Source organism: Ornithorhynchus anatinus, chromosome 5, assembly GCF_004115215.2.
Source record: "Ornithorhynchus anatinus isolate Pmale09 chromosome 5, mOrnAna1.pri.v4, whole genome shotgun sequence".
In the NCBI taxonomy this organism is placed as follows: Eukaryota; Metazoa; Chordata; class Mammalia; order Monotremata; family Ornithorhynchidae; genus Ornithorhynchus; species Ornithorhynchus anatinus.
Window position 1 is genome coordinate 109,259,577 of NC_041732.1, and position 19,032 is coordinate 109,278,608.

The 19,032-nt window shown below is 45.2% G+C and overlaps 1 protein-coding gene across 1 annotated transcript in view; it reads left to right on the plus strand.

The window, feature by feature from the left end:
• The window catches only part of EBF2 (EBF transcription factor 2), a 214,991-nt gene extending 196,203 nt beyond the window's left edge, over positions 1–18,788 (plus strand). Inside the window, exons 15-16 of the mRNA XM_029066857.1 lie at positions 7,878–8,045; positions 15,603–18,788. Coding sequence (XP_028922690.1) covers positions 7,878–8,045; positions 15,603–15,634 — 200 coding nt within the window. The 3' untranslated portion in view covers positions 15,635–18,788. The remainder of the gene's footprint in view (positions 1–7,877; positions 8,046–15,602) is intronic.
• Positions 18,789–19,032: the final 244 nt, after the last annotated feature.

Genomic DNA, 19,032 nt, shown 5'->3' on the forward strand with positions numbered 1-19,032 from the left:
GGAAACCGAAGACCAAAGCAGAGATGGAAATTGCCCAGGTTTGGTTTAGCCTGTGCTTCCCCTCTCTTCTTATTTTCCCAGAAAGCTGGGGATGGCTGGGGCCGGGGTGGATGGGAGGGGTCGTGAAGTCATTCTCTCAATCCCCCAGGGCCCCAAGACACCCCCTGGAAATAGGATCGACCCCTTTGGAAGCTGCATTCACTCTCACAGCTCACTAGGAAAATGTTTAGGACACAAGAGCAGAAACATTTCGGGAAGCACGTCAGACCCTGATGCTATTTCACCGAGCGGTAACCATCCGGGGACTTTAAGTGTGATATTGGCAGCAGGCCTGGAAGATTGAAATATCTTAGCATGAAAATGCCAGGGGAGGCATGGGGGAAGGGAGGAAGGGAGAGAAGCATGAAGGCAGGAAGTATTTGTTCAGAATTTATTTTTGGTTTTAAATTCCATTTAGGCAACAGGAGATGAATCTCTTTTGGGTAGTGTGACCCCTAGTGGGTTCACAGTTGTGAGGTTGCCACCGATTAAACTAGCTTAAAATCTCACCAAATGTGAGGGTCGGAGAGAGTCGTGGGGAGGAGGCGGCTGAAGAGGAAAGAGGAGGGAAGCGTTGGTAGCAATTGAGGGAGCTGCAGACGGAGCAACCAATCGTGGGGTAGAAGTGGAGCATGGAGGGACAACAGGAACTGGGTCAGCAGTGGTGGGAGCTGCAGACGGAGCAACCAATCGTGGGGTAGAAGTGGAGCATGGAGGGACAGCAGGAACTGGGTCAGCAGTGGTGGGAGCTGCAGCTACAGCAATCAAGCATGGAGGGAGAAATGGAGCCATGGAGGAACAGCAGGAACTGGGTCAGTAGAATGTGGGTGAGGAGTGGCAGGAGTTACTGGAGGAGCAGGTGGAGGCTGCCATCTTGGGGGAGGGGAGGTAGGTACGTTGGGGAGAAATGTGACTGTGGGGACTGAGCTGTGTCTTCCCGGCTTGGCTTCTCCCTTGTCCTTGCTGTTCCCCCTCCAGGCTTCTGGGGCCTGCTTTCCACCTTGGAGTAGTGGCAGGACTCTGATTTAGTTCAAACCTCCTGCACATGAGTGGAGGTTTCTCATAACATTGAACTAGTCGGGTTGCATGAATGCAGTAGAGGATAGCCTTCTGGTCTCGCACAGGTCAGACGTACCTCTGAGGGCAATCTGGCTCCCCGAGGCCTTTACCTGGGAGTTAATGAAGCAAGGTTGAATTGGGGACCTTTCGGGGAGATTCCAGCAGCTTGGGCATTGTTGATTCCTCCTTGCAACTTAAACAGCGATTTCCTGTTCATTGAGAAATAAGGGCGAATGCCAGGCAGCTTGTGCTAATAATATGGACTTCTGCTTTCTGAGCAGAAAACTCTCCTGTCTGGAGAGAGCACTTATATCACCGGATAGTAGTAAAAATAGTAGTAGTAGTAACAGTAGTAGCAGCCGTAGGAATAGTATTAGTATAGTATTACTACTATTAGTAGTAATCGTATTAGTATTACTAGTATTAGTAATAATAATAATGATGGCATTTGTTGAGTGCTTACTATGTGCAAAGCACTGTTCTAAGCATGAGGGAGATACAAGGTAATTAGGTTGTCCCACGTGGGGCTCACAGTCTTAGTCCCCATTTTACAGAGGAGGTAACTGAGGCCCCGAGAAGTTAAGTGACTTGCCCAAAATCACTCAACTGACAAGTGGCAAAGATGGGATTCGAACCCCAACCTCTGACTCCCAAGCCCGTGCTCTTTCCACTATGCCATGCTGCTTAATAGTAGTAGTAGAGAAGCAGCATGGCTCAGTGGAAAGAGCCCGGGCTTGGGAGTCAGAGGTCGTGGGTTCTAATGCCGGCTCTGCCACTTGTCAGCTATGTGACTTTGGGCAAGTCACTTCACTTCTCTGGACCTCAGTTCCCTCACCTGTCAAATGGGGATGAAGACTGTGAGCCCCATGTGGGACAACCTGATCACCTTGTATCCTCTCCCACCAGCGCTTAGAACAGTAATTTACACATAGTAAGCACTTAGCAAATACCAATGTTATTATTATTAGTAGTTGTAGTAGTAGCAGCAGGATTTGGGAGTTACCGTAGTAACGTTTGAGGTAGTAATGGCAGTAGTGGCAGCTGGACTTGTAGTGACAGTAAAAGTAGCTGCAGTTGGACTAGTAGCATTAGAAGCTGTTGGAGCAGGTATGTGTAGTAATTGCAGCTGCAGCAGCAGCAGTAACAATAACTGCAATAGTAGTTGCAGTGGTAATAATAATAATAATAGTAGTAACAGTAGTAGTGGCATAGAGTGGAATATATTAAACTCTCACTTGGTGTGGTGCACTGTACTGGATACTTGGGAAGAACAGAACAAAAAAGTGACCTGTTCACTATCCACAAGGTGCTTCAGCGTGGCTCAGTGGAAAGAGACTGGACTTGGGAGTCAGAGGTCATGGGTTTTAATCCCGGCTCCGCCGCTTGTCAGTTGGGTGACTTTGGGCCAGTCACTTCACTTCTCAGGGCCTCAGTTCCCTCACCTGTAAAATGGGGATGAAGACTGTGAGTTCTACATGGGATGACCTGATGACCTTGTATCTACCCCAGTGCTTAGAACAGTGCTCGGCACATAGTAAGCGCTTAACAAATACCAACATTATTTATTCAATAGTGTTTATTGAGGGCTTACTATGTGCAGACCATTGTACTAAGTGCTTGGAATGTACAATTTGGCAACAGATAGAGACAATCCCTGCCCAAAGATGGGCTCACAGTCTAAACGTTATTATTAAAGGATCTATCTATTTGATTTAGTGAAGTCCTCTTCATTTAGCATGTCTCCCCTAGTGTAATCGAGTGGATTCTAGACCCTCTAAATCATCTGTAGGACTTCCAAAATATGCCTAGTGTCATGGGCATATGGCTAAACATCCCAAGCAGAATGATTGATTTCATATTTCAGCCCATCGCCAAATATGAAGACCCTGTTTGGAAAGGAAGGACAAACCCCATGAGGAAAGCTATATTCCATTTGTCCAGTTGCCGATGTTTGAAATCTCAACTCTGTGGGTTTTTTCTTTTATTTTTCAAAATAGTCTGATGGGGCTGGACCCTGCCACAGGGTAATTACTTGTCCAAGTAAATTAAAAAAAGAAAATCAAACTCCCACAGTCATGTTTGACTTGCACGGCTGCCAAGATGGGGGTATCCAAAACCTGCATCTTTATTGTTTTTGCACTCACAGAACTTCAAAAAATGGCCAAACAGATGTTTTTCCCATTTTACATACAAACCTCACTTCCTGGCTGTAGCAGTATGTGCCAAGTTTCAGCTCCGAGCAAGTTTTTATGGCTGAGTTGTAAACCCCTGACAATAGGGGTTATAATGAAATGCTGACAGACCCCTTAACTCAAGCAAAAGGCTCTATACAGTAAGACTATAAGGGCTGGGTCCAGTCCAGCCAGGACTGCATGGGACTGCAGTCCCAGTACAAGAAATTATTTCCCCCTGATCCCTGTGACCACATTGCTTTGTAGGGCTTAATGCCTAGCGGATAGAGCATGGGCCTGGGAGTCAGAAGGAACTGGGTTCTAATAAACCCAGGCTCCACCACGTGCTGTGTGACCTTGGGCAAGTCACTTAACTTCTCTGAGCCACAGTTACCCCATCTGTAAAATGGAGATTAAGACTGTGAACCATATGTGGTACAGGGATCATGTCCAACCTGACTGTGGTATTTGTTCAGAACTTATTATGTGCCAGGCACTGTACTAAGCCCTGGGGTGGATACAGGCTAATCGGGTTGGACACAGTCCCTGTCCTACATGGGGCTCGAGGTCTTAATCCCCATTTTACAGATGAGGTAACTGAGGCCCAGAGGAAAAAAAAATGTGGTATTTTGTAAGTGCTTACTATGTGCCGGACACTATACTAAGTTCTAGAATGAGTACAAACAAATCGAGTTGGACACAGACCCTGACCCACACAGGACTCACAGTCTTAATCTCCATTTTACAGATGAGGCACAGAGAAGTGAAGTGAGTTGCCCCAAGTCACATAGCAGACAAGTGGTGGAGCCAGGATTAGAACCTTGGTCCTCTGACTCCCAGGCCCGTGCTCTATCTACCAGGTCACACTGCTTCTCAGATTGGTTTGTTCGTTTTTTGGTTTTCTTTTTGGTCTTTGTCCATAAGAAGGTAAATAGCCAATGAAGTAACCAGGAGAGAGTAGATGCAGAACCAGCTGCCTACATGCAATGATAGATCTTAAGGTCCATTCTAAAAATTCACCTGAAAAGCCAGGAAGGTTCACCAGGAAACCTTCACAGAGCACAAATGAGCGATGCCGGTGGCCCGGCATTGGAACTCGACTCTTTCTGCACAGCCGTTGGCCATTGTGGGGCTATAGGAAACCCTAGATCATATCGGCATGAAACCTTCACACACGTTGGGTCTAGCCTTAAAGTGAAATGCTGATTAAAATATGCCTGTCCTTGGAAAGAGCATAGTTTTCAGTTAAGTTATTCTTCCAAGCAGTTGGTTTAGCCTGCCGGAAGGGGAAAAACATCTCTCCATTGAGGTGCACTGAACTGAGTGGCCCATCTGGTTTAACTCAAATAGGTGGCCACGCTGCTTTGAAGAGGGAGTGCATGTTCCTCATCCGCACTATTCCACCTTGGGTTTGGGCTCACAGTTATTACCTGGTCTTTATAGACCACCTTTTGAATTCCTGACAATTCATCATTTGGACAGCAGCAGCCTGCACTCCATCATTCTTGGAGCCAAGTTGGGTGGACACTTGCTTTGCTGGGTCAGTCCGGTGGATTTAACACAGCTCCCACATGCCGCTCAATGTAGTCTGTATACACAATGAGCTAGGAGGACAGAATATATTCAAAAGGATGACTAACCCGTTTTTTCAGTTCCTCACACTGCATGGAGACCTAACTTGAAAGGGAAAAAAAAAACCAGAGAGGAGTATTCTAATCCATGTAATTGGATTTACACAGCATGGAGGAGATATTTGGGTCCTGGATTACATGGATTGCCCAGACCAAAAATATAACAAAACCCAGAGAGGAGTATTCTAATCCATTTAATTGAATTTACACAGCAAGGAGTGGCTATTTGGGTCCTAGATTATCTGGATTGCCCAGACACAGCTCACATTCACTAGTTACTGTTAACTCTCTAGTAGTTAAATAATGGAGGGTATTTATTGAGAGCTTACTGTGTGCAGAACTCTGTGTTAAGTACTTGGAAGAGTACAATACAAAAGAATTTGAAGACACTATCCCTGTTCACAAGGTGTGTACAATCTAGAGGGGAATACAGACATTAAAATAAATTACAGATTCACAAATGGTTCCCAAATCAACCTCTCTTTCTCTGCAATCTTGCATTTCCTCCTGCCTTCAGGACTTCCCTACTTGGATGTCCTGCAGACACTTCAAATTTAGCACATTCAAAACAGAACTCCTCATCTTCCCACTCAAACCTTGCCCACTTCCCGACTTTCCCATCACTGTGGACAACACCACCAGCTTCCCTGTGTCACAAGCCTGTAAACTTAGCATGATCATTGATTCACCTCTCTCATTCAACCCACATATTTAACCTGTCACCAAATCCTGTCAGTTTCATCTTCACAATTACAAAATTCTGCGCTTTCCTCTCCATCCAATCTGTTACCACATTAGTCCAAGCACTTACCCTATCCCACCTTGACTACTACATATGCCTCCTCGTAGAGCTCCCTGCCTCTTGTCTCTACCCACTCCAGTCTATACTCCACTCTGCTGCCCAGGTGATTTTTTCTACAAAACCATTTGGTCCATGTTTCCCCCCCCATCAGGAACCTCCCTCCAGTGATTACCATCCATCTCCTCATCAAACAAAAACTCCTTAACATAGTCTTTAAAAGTACTCCATCAGCTTGCCCCCTCCTATCTTACCTGTTGGTGTTGTCCACAGTGATGGAAAAGGCAGGGGAGGCCAGGGTTTGAGTGGGAAAATGAAGAGTTCTGTCTGGGACATGTTTAGTTTGAACTGTCTATTGGACATCCAAATAGTGATGTCCAGAAGGCAGGAGGAAATGAAAGACTGCAGAAAAGGAGAGAGTTCAGGGCTGGAGAGGGAAATTTGGAAATCATCTGTATAGGGATGGTAGTTGAAGCTGTGGGAGTTAATGATTTCTTGAAAGGAGTGAGTGATGGGACTTATAAGGGGACTCAGATCTGAGCCTGGAGGGACACTCAACAGTTCTAGGGTGGGAAGAAGAGAAGATGACTAAAAAAGAGACTGAATGGTGGTCAGAAAGATAGGAGGAGAACTTAGAGGAGTGAAGCCAAGGTTAGATAATCTTTCCAGGAGAAGGGGGTGTAATAGTACAGTACTGGTAGTGGTAGCTTTTATGAAGCCCTTACTATGTGAAGAACCCTGGACTAAGCATGGAGAAAGAATACAAATGTGAAAATTCAACAGGGTCTCTGCCTTCTATGGAGAGAGGAGCCCGTTCTAAAAGTAAAAATGGAGAGAGGAGACTTGCAACAGACATTTAAGGAGAAATGAAACTAAACACTAACAACATAAAGACGAAAGCAAAGATCAGCAGGGAACTGTAGCAGGAAGAGTAGAGTTATGGCTTTTTGTGGCTTGGAATCCGGAGTTGCAACCTTAGCCACAGTGACCCCTACAGCAGCAGCAACACAGTCTTTCCAAGGTTTTATGGAGGTTGCATCAGGCTGCGGCTGCTTTTCTCTATCCCGCCATGCAGAGCAGGTCAGGATGGAGGGTTCTCATTGAGTTCCTCATAGTTTATTTTATTTTAATATTTGTCTCCGCCTTGAGACCGTAAACATGTACGTTATGGACAGGGAATGTGTCTACCAACTCTGCTATACTGTCCTCTCCCAAGCACTTAGTAGAGAGCTCTGCACACAGTAAGCACTCAATGAACATGACTGATTGATTGGTTGATAGATGGATGTGGAGGAGAGCCAGGGCAAGATTTCAGGGGAGGCAGTGTGATGGTCAGCTAGAGAGGGCTCTAGGAGCTGTGATGGAGGGAAGTGGGTGGCAGGAACCCAGAGAAGTGATATAGCCATCTGGTCACTTTGTTCTGGGCCCTAGCTCTGGTCTCTGCCTCTACCTCCTATTTCCCTGCCCCCAAAATCGATCTAGTAAACAAAAGTCAGACCCGTGTTATACTCCTGGGTCTGTCCCTAAACCCCTCCATGACTTTGGGGTCAATTTTCTAACTCTCAAGATTCCTGAAAGTCCCCATTGTGATTCCAATACTTCACCTTACATGGTCTACTTGTAGTTTTATTCTGGTAACCTCAGTTCTAACCTCTTGCACCAGAAACATTGAAGGTGCAAAATAAAATGTCCTAAATGATTATGCACATGGCTTTCTGGAGTATGTGACACTAATGGATTGTGGGCTTCCTTGTGCAAATTGCTTTCTTTTTGGCAGTTACACCACTTAGCTCTTTGGCCTCATTTCAGTCCTTTCTATGTTACTATTGGTGTGTTTTCCTAACCATTACATCAGAAAGAGCTGGGGTGTTGCTTTTATTTCCCCTGAGCTCTGGGGAGAGTAGGAGGGGACAACCAGACTAAATATTAATAAACTTTTATATCCTCGGAGTGAGTGGTCCATAGAGATGCAACTTTTTGCTTGAGAGGAGGGATCTGCAGGTCCTGGCTGTAGGATTTTGGTGGAGAAAACAGGTTTTTCTGAGGCCAGACATCCTTCAGGGGAAGAGAAGGGACCTCCTTCTCCAGGGAGGATCTGGTAACTTTAAGGCACTTGAGAAATGTCCTCCATTTGGAGGTGTCACAATCTCAACTAGGATCATGTGCTTTCTTTTCCAGTCATGTCTTCAAGTCCAACTGTCGGCTCTTCCAGCACCTCCTCCATCCTCCCATTCTCCTCCTCGGTGTTTCCTGCTGTCAAACAGAAGAGCGCCTTTGCTCCTGTCATCAGACCCCAGGGCTCCCCTTCTCCAGCTTGCTCTAGTGGCAATGGCAATGGATTTAGAGGTAAGAAAATGTAACCTTTTTGGGATGAGGATGAAAAAATTGTGTTCCGTTGGAGAACTGAGTAATAGTAAAAGACATCATCATCATCATCATCATCATCCTATTTCTGTAGCTTCCAACTACCAAGAGATCCTTTGGCATTTTTACCATGAGACATGCATAGATTTTTTAACTAGCTCCACCCTCAATTAAAAAGCAAGGTAGAGGAAACAGAGATACCAAGGGACCTACCTACAGACCCGAGGTCACAGAATTTGTCAGGGGTGGAGCCAAACATAGAATGCAGGAGTTCTTGACTCCCAGCCTTGTAGTCAGCCCATGAGGCCATGCTGCCGCTCCACCACAGGATGCCATGGGACACCATCTACTCCTCACCTAGTCTGCTTGCCATCTGTAGTGCATACACATTCCAGTGGTAGAACTGGATAGGATCCACCCGGAATCACCAGCCATTCGGAGGACTCTGAGTTACCGGCATGGCAAATTGATAGCAGGTGCCCAGTCAGTTGGGGGTGGTGGGGAGAGGGGAATAAGAGTGTGTTTCTAAAAAAATTAATATCACACGTCAAACCCACTTGTGAACAGTGCAATAAAATGTAATATGACATGACGTAACACAAATGTGATGAGTACACGAGTATCTAATCATCTCATCATGAGGCGAAGGCAGCCGATGGCTAGAGAGCAAATTGAAAACTGCTGAGCACCATGGATCACTGACTGACCAGATTATTTTAAGGCTGTTTGGCACATTCTGACATGAAAACACATGTGACAAGCAATGATGGCTAAAACCCAGGAGGTCAGAGGTTCATTTAGCAATGAAGGCTAAAACCTAGGGGGTCAGAGGTTGAGCTAGCAATGATGGCCAAAGTCCCCAGGTGATCAAGGGTTCAGTTAGCAAAGTTAGCCAAAACCTGGGGAGGCGGGAGAGGAGGGTGTCAGCAGTTCGGTGAGCAATGACGGCCAAAACTCAGGCGGTCCAAGAAAGCCAGAGATTCGGTCAACCTTATTCAAATTCAACCTCTGAGCTAAGCTCAGCAGAACTGGTGGGAAATGTTGGTTGGATGGGCCAAACACTCCACGTCCCCAGTAACCCATCCCTTAATACCTCCCCAACCCCATCCCACTAATGAAAAACGTCTGGGGCCACTGGGTCTCTCTTCTCGTGCAAACAGTGGGAACTGAGTGAGTGCCAAGGACCTTCCTCAAGAGTGGAAGAGCCCGGGGCCCAAGGAGGATATTCAACAATCATTGAGCATTCCCCATGGAATACAAGCCTCAATACCACACTCTGAGTTTCAGTCCAGGATGTGGCTGTGGAATCAGTTATTGAGAGAGAAGACCTGATCAGGCCCAAGAAGTAGCTAAATAAGAGAAAAAAAAACTGTCAGAAGAAACAAATTGAACACTCTGGAAGCTCACAGGAAAGGTGTCAGTCTTCTGCTTGCTTTGAATTCAGACTCCACCCTGGTGTTAGAGTGTCCAGTGGCTGGTCCCATAGAAGGGATAGTTACCAGTCATCAGCCTGGTGTGTTTTTGTTTTGTTTTGTTATTAATGGTATTTACTAAGTGCTTACTATGTACACTGTACTAAGCAGGGCTAAAATCCAACTGCCAGTCATTTCCTGCAGGTCCTTCCTCCTCTCCATCCAGTGATGTTATTTTCCATGTCCAGGTCTTTGGCTTCATTTATTCGCATGAAATAGGGTTGAGTTAACAGCACTCAGAAGGGGACACATTGAAAAGGCACAGAATCTAAACAGGAGCTATAGTTTAAAGGGTTTCTCCAAATATCCCCAGAGTAAGAAAATTAGAGTAATGATATGACGCTTGCCATCCATCATCTAATACACATTTCTGGCCACCTTTGCAAATTCCTTCACACTCTTTAAGAAAGGAAAGACTCACACCCTGGAACTTATTAGGGAAGCGAGAACTGACCATCCAAAGATTCCCTCAGTCTTGCCCTGTGCAGAGAAACAACATGAGCTCCAGCCCAGACTTGGCCAATAGAAAGTATGCAAAGTACATTTTTCCTGGTATCCAGGGGTAGTATTCTTGCCCCTCCCCCACCCTGACATAACTCCCTCCCCCTTCCCCTTCCACTTTCCCCTTCCACTGGCCAACTTGCCAAATCTGAAACGTGGCTGCGATTAAAGTAAGCAAGGCAGCTCAGAATAGCTTCCAATTCAGTGTGTTTGGCTCAGCTACAGGAGAGCTTAAGAACACCTTCAATTTTACAGAGCACTTTTATTCCCAGGGTGTTTCACATGATTTAGGGATGATCCCCATTTCACAGATGAGAAAAATTCATTCATTCATTCATTCATTCAGTAGTATTTATTGAGCGCTTACTATGTGCAGAGCACTGTACTAAGCGCTTGGAATGTACAATTCAGCAACAGATAGAGACAATCCATGCCCAGTAACAGGCTCACAATCTAATCAGGGGAGACAGACGGCAAAGCAAAACAGAACAAAACTAAACTAAACAACCTCATTGAGATAAATAGAATCATGGAGATATACACCTCATTAACATAATAAGTAGGGTAATAAATAATATATACAAATATGCACAGTGCTGAGGGGAGAAGAAGGAGGAAGAGCCGAGGGTGGGAGGGGGGAAAGGGAGAGGAGGAGGAGCAGAGGGAAAGGGGGGGCTCAGTCTGGGAAGGCCTCCTGGAGGAGGTGAGCTCTCAAAAGGGCTTTGAAGAGGGGAAGAGAGTTAGTTTGGCGGAGGTGAGGGGGGAGGGCATTCAAGGACAGTGGTAGGATGTGGGCCAGGGGTCGATGGTGGGACAGGCATGAACGGGGGACCATGAGTAAGTGAGCAACAGAGGAGTGGAGTGTACGGGGTGGGCAGTAGAAAGATAGAAAGGAGGTGAGGAATGAGGGGGCAAGGCAATGGAAAGCTTTGAAGCCAAAAGTGAGTTTTTGTTTCATGTAAAGGTTGATAGGCAACCACTGGAGGTTTTTGAGGAGGGGAGTGACATGCCCAGAGTGTTTCTGAAGGAAGATGATCCGGGCAACGGAATGAAGAATAGACTGGACTGGGGAGAGACAGGAGGAAGGGAAATCAGAGAGGAGGCTAACACAATAATCCAGTCAGGATATTATGAGAGCTTGAACCAGCATTATGAGAGCTTGTATCAGCATTATGAGAGCTTGTACCAGAAAGCAAAGTGAAGCAGCGGTAAATGACTCTCCCACAGTCACACAGCAGGCAAGAGGAAAAGCTGGGGCTAAAGACCATGTCTCTGACTTCTAGGCCAGTGCTCTCTCACTAGAACACCCTTTTGTCCCTCTAGTACCTTTCCAGTGGGTTGGAAGAGCCACCACCCTCTGCTTCTCTTCACCATTGCATGGGAGATCCCATAGACATGTAACCACGAGTGGGAAATTCCACTCTCCCTTATATCTTCAGGAATTCCAGCTCAACAGAGGGAGAAAAGGAGGAGGGATTCAGGAAGGGGTTTAAATTGGAGGGCCAGTTATTCTGGCCCAAGGGCAGCAAGCAGAGTGGTCACCCTTCCCACCACCACATGGAAAGCAATAGTGAAAGTTTGTTCTCATCCTGGAGAGTACCTCCATTGGATGGACACAGTCCATGATCCTAATGGGGTGCGGCTCTTGGGTTCATGGTGGGCCAGGAGAATGAAAGGAGCTTTCCAATCTAGGACCTGAGAGAAAAGGCTAATGCAATAAGGACTCACCTTCATCTAAAGAAAAGAAGGCAGGGGGAAATGATCGTTGCCGTTCATTATAGGAAGGACAATTTTACACAGGGGACAACTAGTTTTTTTCTCTCTCCCCTGAAAACCAAACCCAAGGGAATAGGTTTAAGCTGCAACTTGAAGGATTTGGATGAGATTGAAGGAAGAACGCCTTGGTTGAGGTGGTTGCTTTGATAATAGTAGTAATAACAATAACATAATAATAATTATGGTATTTGTTGAGTGTTTACTTTGCACCAGGTACTGATGTTAATAATAATAGCTATAGTTTTTGTTAAACCCTTAATATGTGTGAGCACTAAGCACTGGAGTAGATATAAGGTAAGCAGGTCAGACACAGTCCCTGACCCGTATGGGGCTCAGAATCTAAGGGGAAAGAGAACAAGTTCTGAATCCCCATTTCACAGGTGAGAAAACTGAGGTGAAATGAAGTGACTTACCCAAGGTCACACAGGAGGGAAGTGCAGCTGGAATTAGAACCCAGGTCTTCTGACTCCCCAGCCTGTGCTCTTTTCACTGGACTAGGCTGCTTCACTAAGGGAGGCTGAAGAACGTCCTTCTTTGGGGTTCATAAGAGCAGGGCAGAGTGCCAGCCTCTAGAGCGGTTTAAGCTCAATCCTATTTAGACGGGGGAATGACTAGGTAACATCTCACAGTACCTCCCAGCCACAGAGTTCCAGGATTCCAAAAATTTCTCATGCGCAAAGATCAGCTCTATTACGTCTGGCATAAGGCTCTGTGTTTGTTCCAGTATGGAAGCAGAGTGCTACAGCCAGGTTGGAATTGCTAGGCAAGAGATCTAGTAGAGGAAAGAGAAGACTCAAAAAAAGCTCACTCCCTCCATTTTTTTAAATGGTATTTATTAAGCGCTTACTCTGTGTCAAACACTGTTCTAAGCTCTGGGGTAGGTATGGGTTAATTAGGTCAGATACAGTCGCTGTCCCTCATGGAGCTCACAGTCTAAATAGGAGGGAGAGTAGATATCCCCATTTTACAGTTCAGGAAACTGAGGCACAGAGAAGTTAAGTGACTTTCCAAGCTCACATTGCAAGCAGTTGGCAGAGCCGAGATTAGAAACCAGGTTCTTCTGAATCCCAGGTCCATGCTTCCTCCATTAGGCCATGCTGCTTCTCATTCAGTTTAAACTCATTCTCCTTGAGTGGCTTTGATTCTTTTGCATTTGGCTCCTCAGAGCAAAAAGTGTTAGTCTTTTGCTGCAAGGAGACAAGTCAGATGCAAGAAGCCAGTGCAGGGTTAGAGGGAAGGAAAGAAACTTGAAACCTCATATTTCTTAGGCAGCTTGTGGTATATCCTGTTACCCCAACCAGGCTGCCCTTTCAACAAGTTCCTTGGCAACCCTCTGAGGGACCTGAAGAAAGCAGTTGGGAAAAGGAAGGAGCTGTGTGGCTTTAAATTAAACAGCCAAGTTAAAAGTGGAGAATATCTGCTGGAAATCTTCTGGCCAGAGATTTATACCTGGTAGGCTAGATCCAATCTGGAGTCGGCGTTAATCAAGCATTTCGCTGCTGATTGCAGGTTGTCAAGGTAATTTGAAAAACTACACGTCTAATTCTTTCTCCAGTTCCCTTAAGGAAGAAAAGAAAAGGAAAGAGAAAACTCTCACTCTAGGATAATTACTGGGGTTGCTATATCCCCGACTCTTCAGGGAGTGTCCTGAGTTGAAGCACTTTTATTGAAAAGTTACATCGATTCGATATAAAGTAATTCAGGCAAAAATAATTACGGCTCTGCTAGCTGTGTAAGACCTTAATCCAGAACTCACAAACATTCAATAAAGGCTGAACAGGCTGGGAAATAGGTTACCAACAGTGTTGCCCAAGAGAGCTGCAGAGAGGTAGAGAGAAAGACAAGGATTCAGGCCTGGAAGGGGGAGGCCTTCTGCAATATGCCACTCGGTCAGCATGAAGTAGCAATGTACGGAATCAATGGACAAATGGATGTGGGGTAAGCTTTCAGTTAAAGGGAAAAAAGAGGATCATTCTATAAGCTATTAAAACTTGCAACTTGTCACCATGTTGCTTCAGGGTCTCAGGAACTGGATCCATTTGGGGGGTTCTTCAATCAATTAATCATCTTTATTGAGGGCTTACTATGTGCAGAGCATTGTACTAAGCGCTTGGAAGAGTATTATACAACAGAATTAGCAGACACGTTCCCTGCCCATAATGAGTTTACAGTCTAGACAGGGAGTCAGAGGGGTATTTGTAAGGGCTTACTATGTGCCAAAAACTGTACTAAGTGCTGGGTTAAATACAAAATAATCATGTCCCATATGGGGCTCACATTCTAAGCAGGAGGGAGAACAGGTATCAAATCCACATTTTGCAGATGAGGGAACTGAGGCCCAGAGAAGTAAAGTGATTTTCCCAACGTCACACAACAGGTAAGTGGCGGAGCTGGGATTAGAACCCAGGTCCTCTGATTCCCAGGCCCGGGCTCTTCCCACTAGGCCATGCAGGTTCTTGTATGTTAATTACCTGTAACTAGGCATTGGGCGGTGGGGAGTGGAGAACGGCCCCCTCCATCGCTCCCCATTCCATCTCAGGATGAGCAGGTATTCTGTGGATATTTCCTCTGCCTCCTGGATGGGGGACTGGGATGGTGCAAGTGCAGATTTGCCCCAAGAGGAGAGTTGGAGCCAAGAATGGCACACCCAGAAGCCCAACTAGCTTTGCCAAACGATCACACACCCGCTGAGAACTGTCAGGGGAGAGGGGGACTTGATCAAAATAGCCAATCTTGTCCTTCTAAAAATAATTCAGTGAGGTTGTGAGGGATGGAAATCTAGATTTATATTAAGAGGAAATTCAGTATTATTGACAATCTTGGGACTAAAGTTTTCAGTTGCCCAAAAATATCCCCTATCCCACCCTGTGCCTTGAAAATGTACCTTTTTAAGGAGCCAGAAGGGAGGATGATTTCCTTGATGTCTCCTTAGGGTCTCCCAAAGGGACTTTTCCCTTTAAATCTTTGTTTTGGAATCTAGTGACTTAATGAGTTGGGCATGTCCCAAGGCGGCTCGCTGCCATAGCGGCACCCAGATTGCTCAGGCGCAGCCACGAGGCTAGGCAGCTGGAATCTGCTCCAGCCTTGGTGACAGATGTCCTATGGCCTTCGGGGGATGGGGGCGGAGGGAGAAGTAGAGGAGAGAGGAATGCCTTATGGACTGATCACCCTGTCCTAATAATAATAATAGTGGTATATGTTAAGTGCTTACTATGTGCCAAGCACTGTTCTAAGTGCTGGGGTAGGTACAAAGTAATCAGGTTGTCCCACATGGGGCTCCCAGTCAATCCCCATTTGACAGATGAGGGAACTGAGGCCCAGAGAAGTTAAGTGGCTAGCCCAAGGTCACAAAGCAGACAAGTGGAGAAGCAGCGTGGCTCAGTGGAAAGAGCATGGGCTTTGGAGTCAGGGCTCATGAGTTCGAATCCCAGCTCTGCCACTTGTCGGCTGTGTGACTGTGGGCAAGTCACTTAACTTCTCTGTGCCTCAGTTCCCTCATCTGTAAAATGGGGATTGGGATTAAGACTGTGAGCCCCACATGGGACAACCTGATTCCACTATGTCTACCCCAGCGCTTAGAACAGTGCTCGGCACATAGTAAGCGCTTAACAAATACCAACATTATTATTATTATTAAGTGGCAGAGCTGGGATTAGAACCCACATCTTCTGACTCCCAAGCCCAGGCTCTTTCCACTAAGCCACGCTGCTCATTCCTTCCCCACCCCCTCAGGCACCCACTGGCCCCGGGGCCACCAAAGTCTCACGTCTCTCCCACTCTTTGTTTGCAGCCATGACCGGTCTTGTTGTCCCCCCAATGTAAAGAGGACGAAGAGTTGCTTTTTCCCAGCACAAAACTACTTATTCTGACGGACCACTAATAAGGAAAGCACTACAAGCTCTTTGGGGAACCCCAGGCCCCTAAAGGAACACTATATATGGATCTGGATATGCAAGGAGCCTGCATCTTCACTCGGCCTCTCATTTCTCCCGTAGCTGCGACCACAGCTACACAAACTCCAATCCTGTCATGGACAAGGGCGGCCAATGCCCTTGATCTGGTCAGTTCTAGGAACGGAAATGCAAGTTTTGACTTAACGGACCTTACAAAAAACCTTCCTATGTTTGTAAAATATTCAAACAAATTGGCAAACAATTCAAGCTTGATATTTTGGATACTATTTGATTTTCTTTGTAGGAAAGAGTTGAAGTTTCTATTTTCTATGAAGCCTTTCAGATATCAATTTAGTTTGTGCAGAAAAAAAAAATTTGAACAAAACAGGGTACCAGCATGGAAGACTTTCTAAAAACAAAACTGAATTGAATGATAAAATGTTGTTGTCTGTGTGTTTGCTTATAGTTGAATCTCTTGAAAAACACAAAAACCACAAAAATTTAAAATGTTTTACAATTATTTAAATGAATAAATGTGTAACTTATTGTAAGTAGAGGTAGAAATGAAAATCTTTTTGGAAGGGGATTTTCTCTTCCCATTGTACAATGAAAATGATGCAAAAATGTAGGAACAAGTTGAAAGGTTTGTGACGATTTCTGCAGCTATGTCTTGGCCACACCTACCTACACTCCCACCTCTGTGGTGTTTTTCACCATGTGCATGGACATGTAATTTCATAGATTCTTTCAGAACAACTCATTGAAAAGTCAGAAAGTCAAAAGGGCACCCAAATACACACAAATGTACACACATGCACACACGCACACTCACACATGCATGCATGCCTAGATACATCAGTTCACTCTTCGGCCACGACCATATTGGATTCAACTTAACTTGTGCATCCCATTTAGTTTTCTATTGCCATTGCCATTTTAGCTAGGAGGGGATTTTCACCCCTACTCCAGAGCCACACAGTACCCTCTGACTCCATCACATTCCAGTTGAATTAGTGTTGGATTTTCCACATCTCACCTTAGGTTCTTGCCTCCAAGCTCTCCGCCCATCATTAAAGGTTGAGAGCAGGGTGGGCATAAGAGGCTCCAGTGTTTGGAGCTGATGAAGCAAGACCCTCTAAAGATATCTGGAATGAGGGCCTGGCAGTGGACATTCATCCCCCAGCCCTCCAGGACTTTAGATCAAGCACCAACAGAGTCACTTTGGTACTCACAGTCCACATTGGTCGCTAGCCCAAGTGAGGAGGCCTGTGCTCCGGACCAGTTTACTTTCCCTCCTTGCCTGCTAAATAGCCCTGCTAAGCAATGAAGAAGCTTTCTGGTCCAAGCCCACTCTGGAGTCTCACCTCCAGATCTGTCTCTGGACTCTCCCACTACCATTAAATTCATTTGGTTAAATTCACACAGACCCCCTCATAGGCACCCAGACACATAAAGACAGACAGAATTCACACAGACCCACTCTTGGGCACCCAGACACATAAAGGCAGACAGACACACACACACACACACACACACACACACACACAGAGGAAAAGTTGAAGCCACTGAGTATAGTTCCCAGGTGAGACTGCACTGGGGAGTGGAGTCAAGAGGGAACAATGAAAAATCCAGAAATCCCTCCACAAGCCGCTAGTTCCAAGCAACACAAGTCTGAATAGTAGGAGACCCACTGAATGGATTTACTTCCCCAGACATTTCAGTTGTATACCCATGATGTGTCTGCTAGATTGCTGAGATGCTTCAGGCTTGGGGAGGTGACTTTAAGATGCATTAGTTGCCAACAAGGGGTGAGTCACAAAGAGACTTTATTGGAGAGCCTGTGACTCTCCAAATGCCCCTAGACTCAATACAATTCAAATAAGGTCATCATGACTCTGCTGGCCCTACAGGAGGCCAGGAGGAGCTCACACATCTCCCCCAACCATGGTGTTTTGGGGTGGACCAAAACAGCCTGATAGAGCTCTCGTCAAGTTGGGCACACGGAGAGACGTAATGAAAAGAGAATCTTCATCACTTTTCTAAACCACCCACATTCTCATGCCCACCTACCTTCCCTTTTTGATTTCTCTTTTTTCTTTTGGAGCTTTCAGAAATGACCTGAGTAGGATTTCTATGCACCAAGAAAATCCAAAGTTTTGGATAGCTGGAGTGCATGCAACTACTGCTTACGGAAAAGCCTAGGGCCCCAACGGGTCCAGACCCGAAGAAACATCCCCAAGAATATCCCAAATGTAAACACATAGAAATGGGGAAAGCTAACATAATTGTCCAACAATAAAGGCTGACCAAAATTCAGCATGTCTGGACCTGGATTTGAGCCAATCAAACATAAGGACAAATTTTTTAAAAAGTAGCATTGCTTTAGGATCTGTGAATTTTGCTCTTGCATGGAGATGAGTACAGTACTGTCTTCAAAATGATTGTAGAACTTGTTGGTAGCTTTAACACCGAAAAATGTGTGTAACTGAATACCCAGAAGTCCTGGATCACTCAGCTAGGATGTTGGCAACAACGGAAATATTTAAATGTACAAATTTGTGTGTAAGGATTTTTTTAGTGTATTAAATGAAAAGCTACTCTATCCTTTTTAGTCATTGCTGTTTAATAATCCCCATCCCAGCTTATTTTGTGCCACTTGAAATACAAGTATTTCTATAGGTAACTACAAACTTTATCCTGACTTTGTAAGAGGAATTGTGTTTTTTTTTTAAAAGGGATATTTTATTTCATTATTTATCTTGTTTTTGTTATAGCATCTTAATTCTCCCCTTTTCTTTGCACACTTTAATATGCATGGTTTAAAAACCGTTATCTCCTCCCTTTTGTAAAGTAAGGTCTCATTTCTCAAACTGTATAGTTCATTTTATCGTTTGGCTTTGTCAGTTATATACAGTATAAAGTTGCTATGCACAGAGCATTTTGTAAAGATAGCTTTTTTTGGTTTACTGTTTTTAATGGTCTTACTTATGGAAGAATATCTCGTTTGTAAAATGAATATGTCTACTTCAGTTTTAAACTTTAAATTATCCTAACAAAAAAAAAATAAAATTTTTGTACTGTAAGAAGGGACTGGAAAGTCGATTGCCTGAAAGTTCCAGAGCTTCCATTTGGATCCTTCCCTCATAGCCCCATGGACTTTCTGGCGACCTCGAGGGTAAGGGATCCTGTGAGCCCCAGGCCTGGTTCTGGCCAAGTGACTGGTCTCACCTCCACTGGAAATAATTAATAAGAATAATGATGGTATTTCTTAAGCGCTGTCCTAAGCGCTGGGGTAGATGTAAGTCAATGAGGTCTGGCATAGTCCCT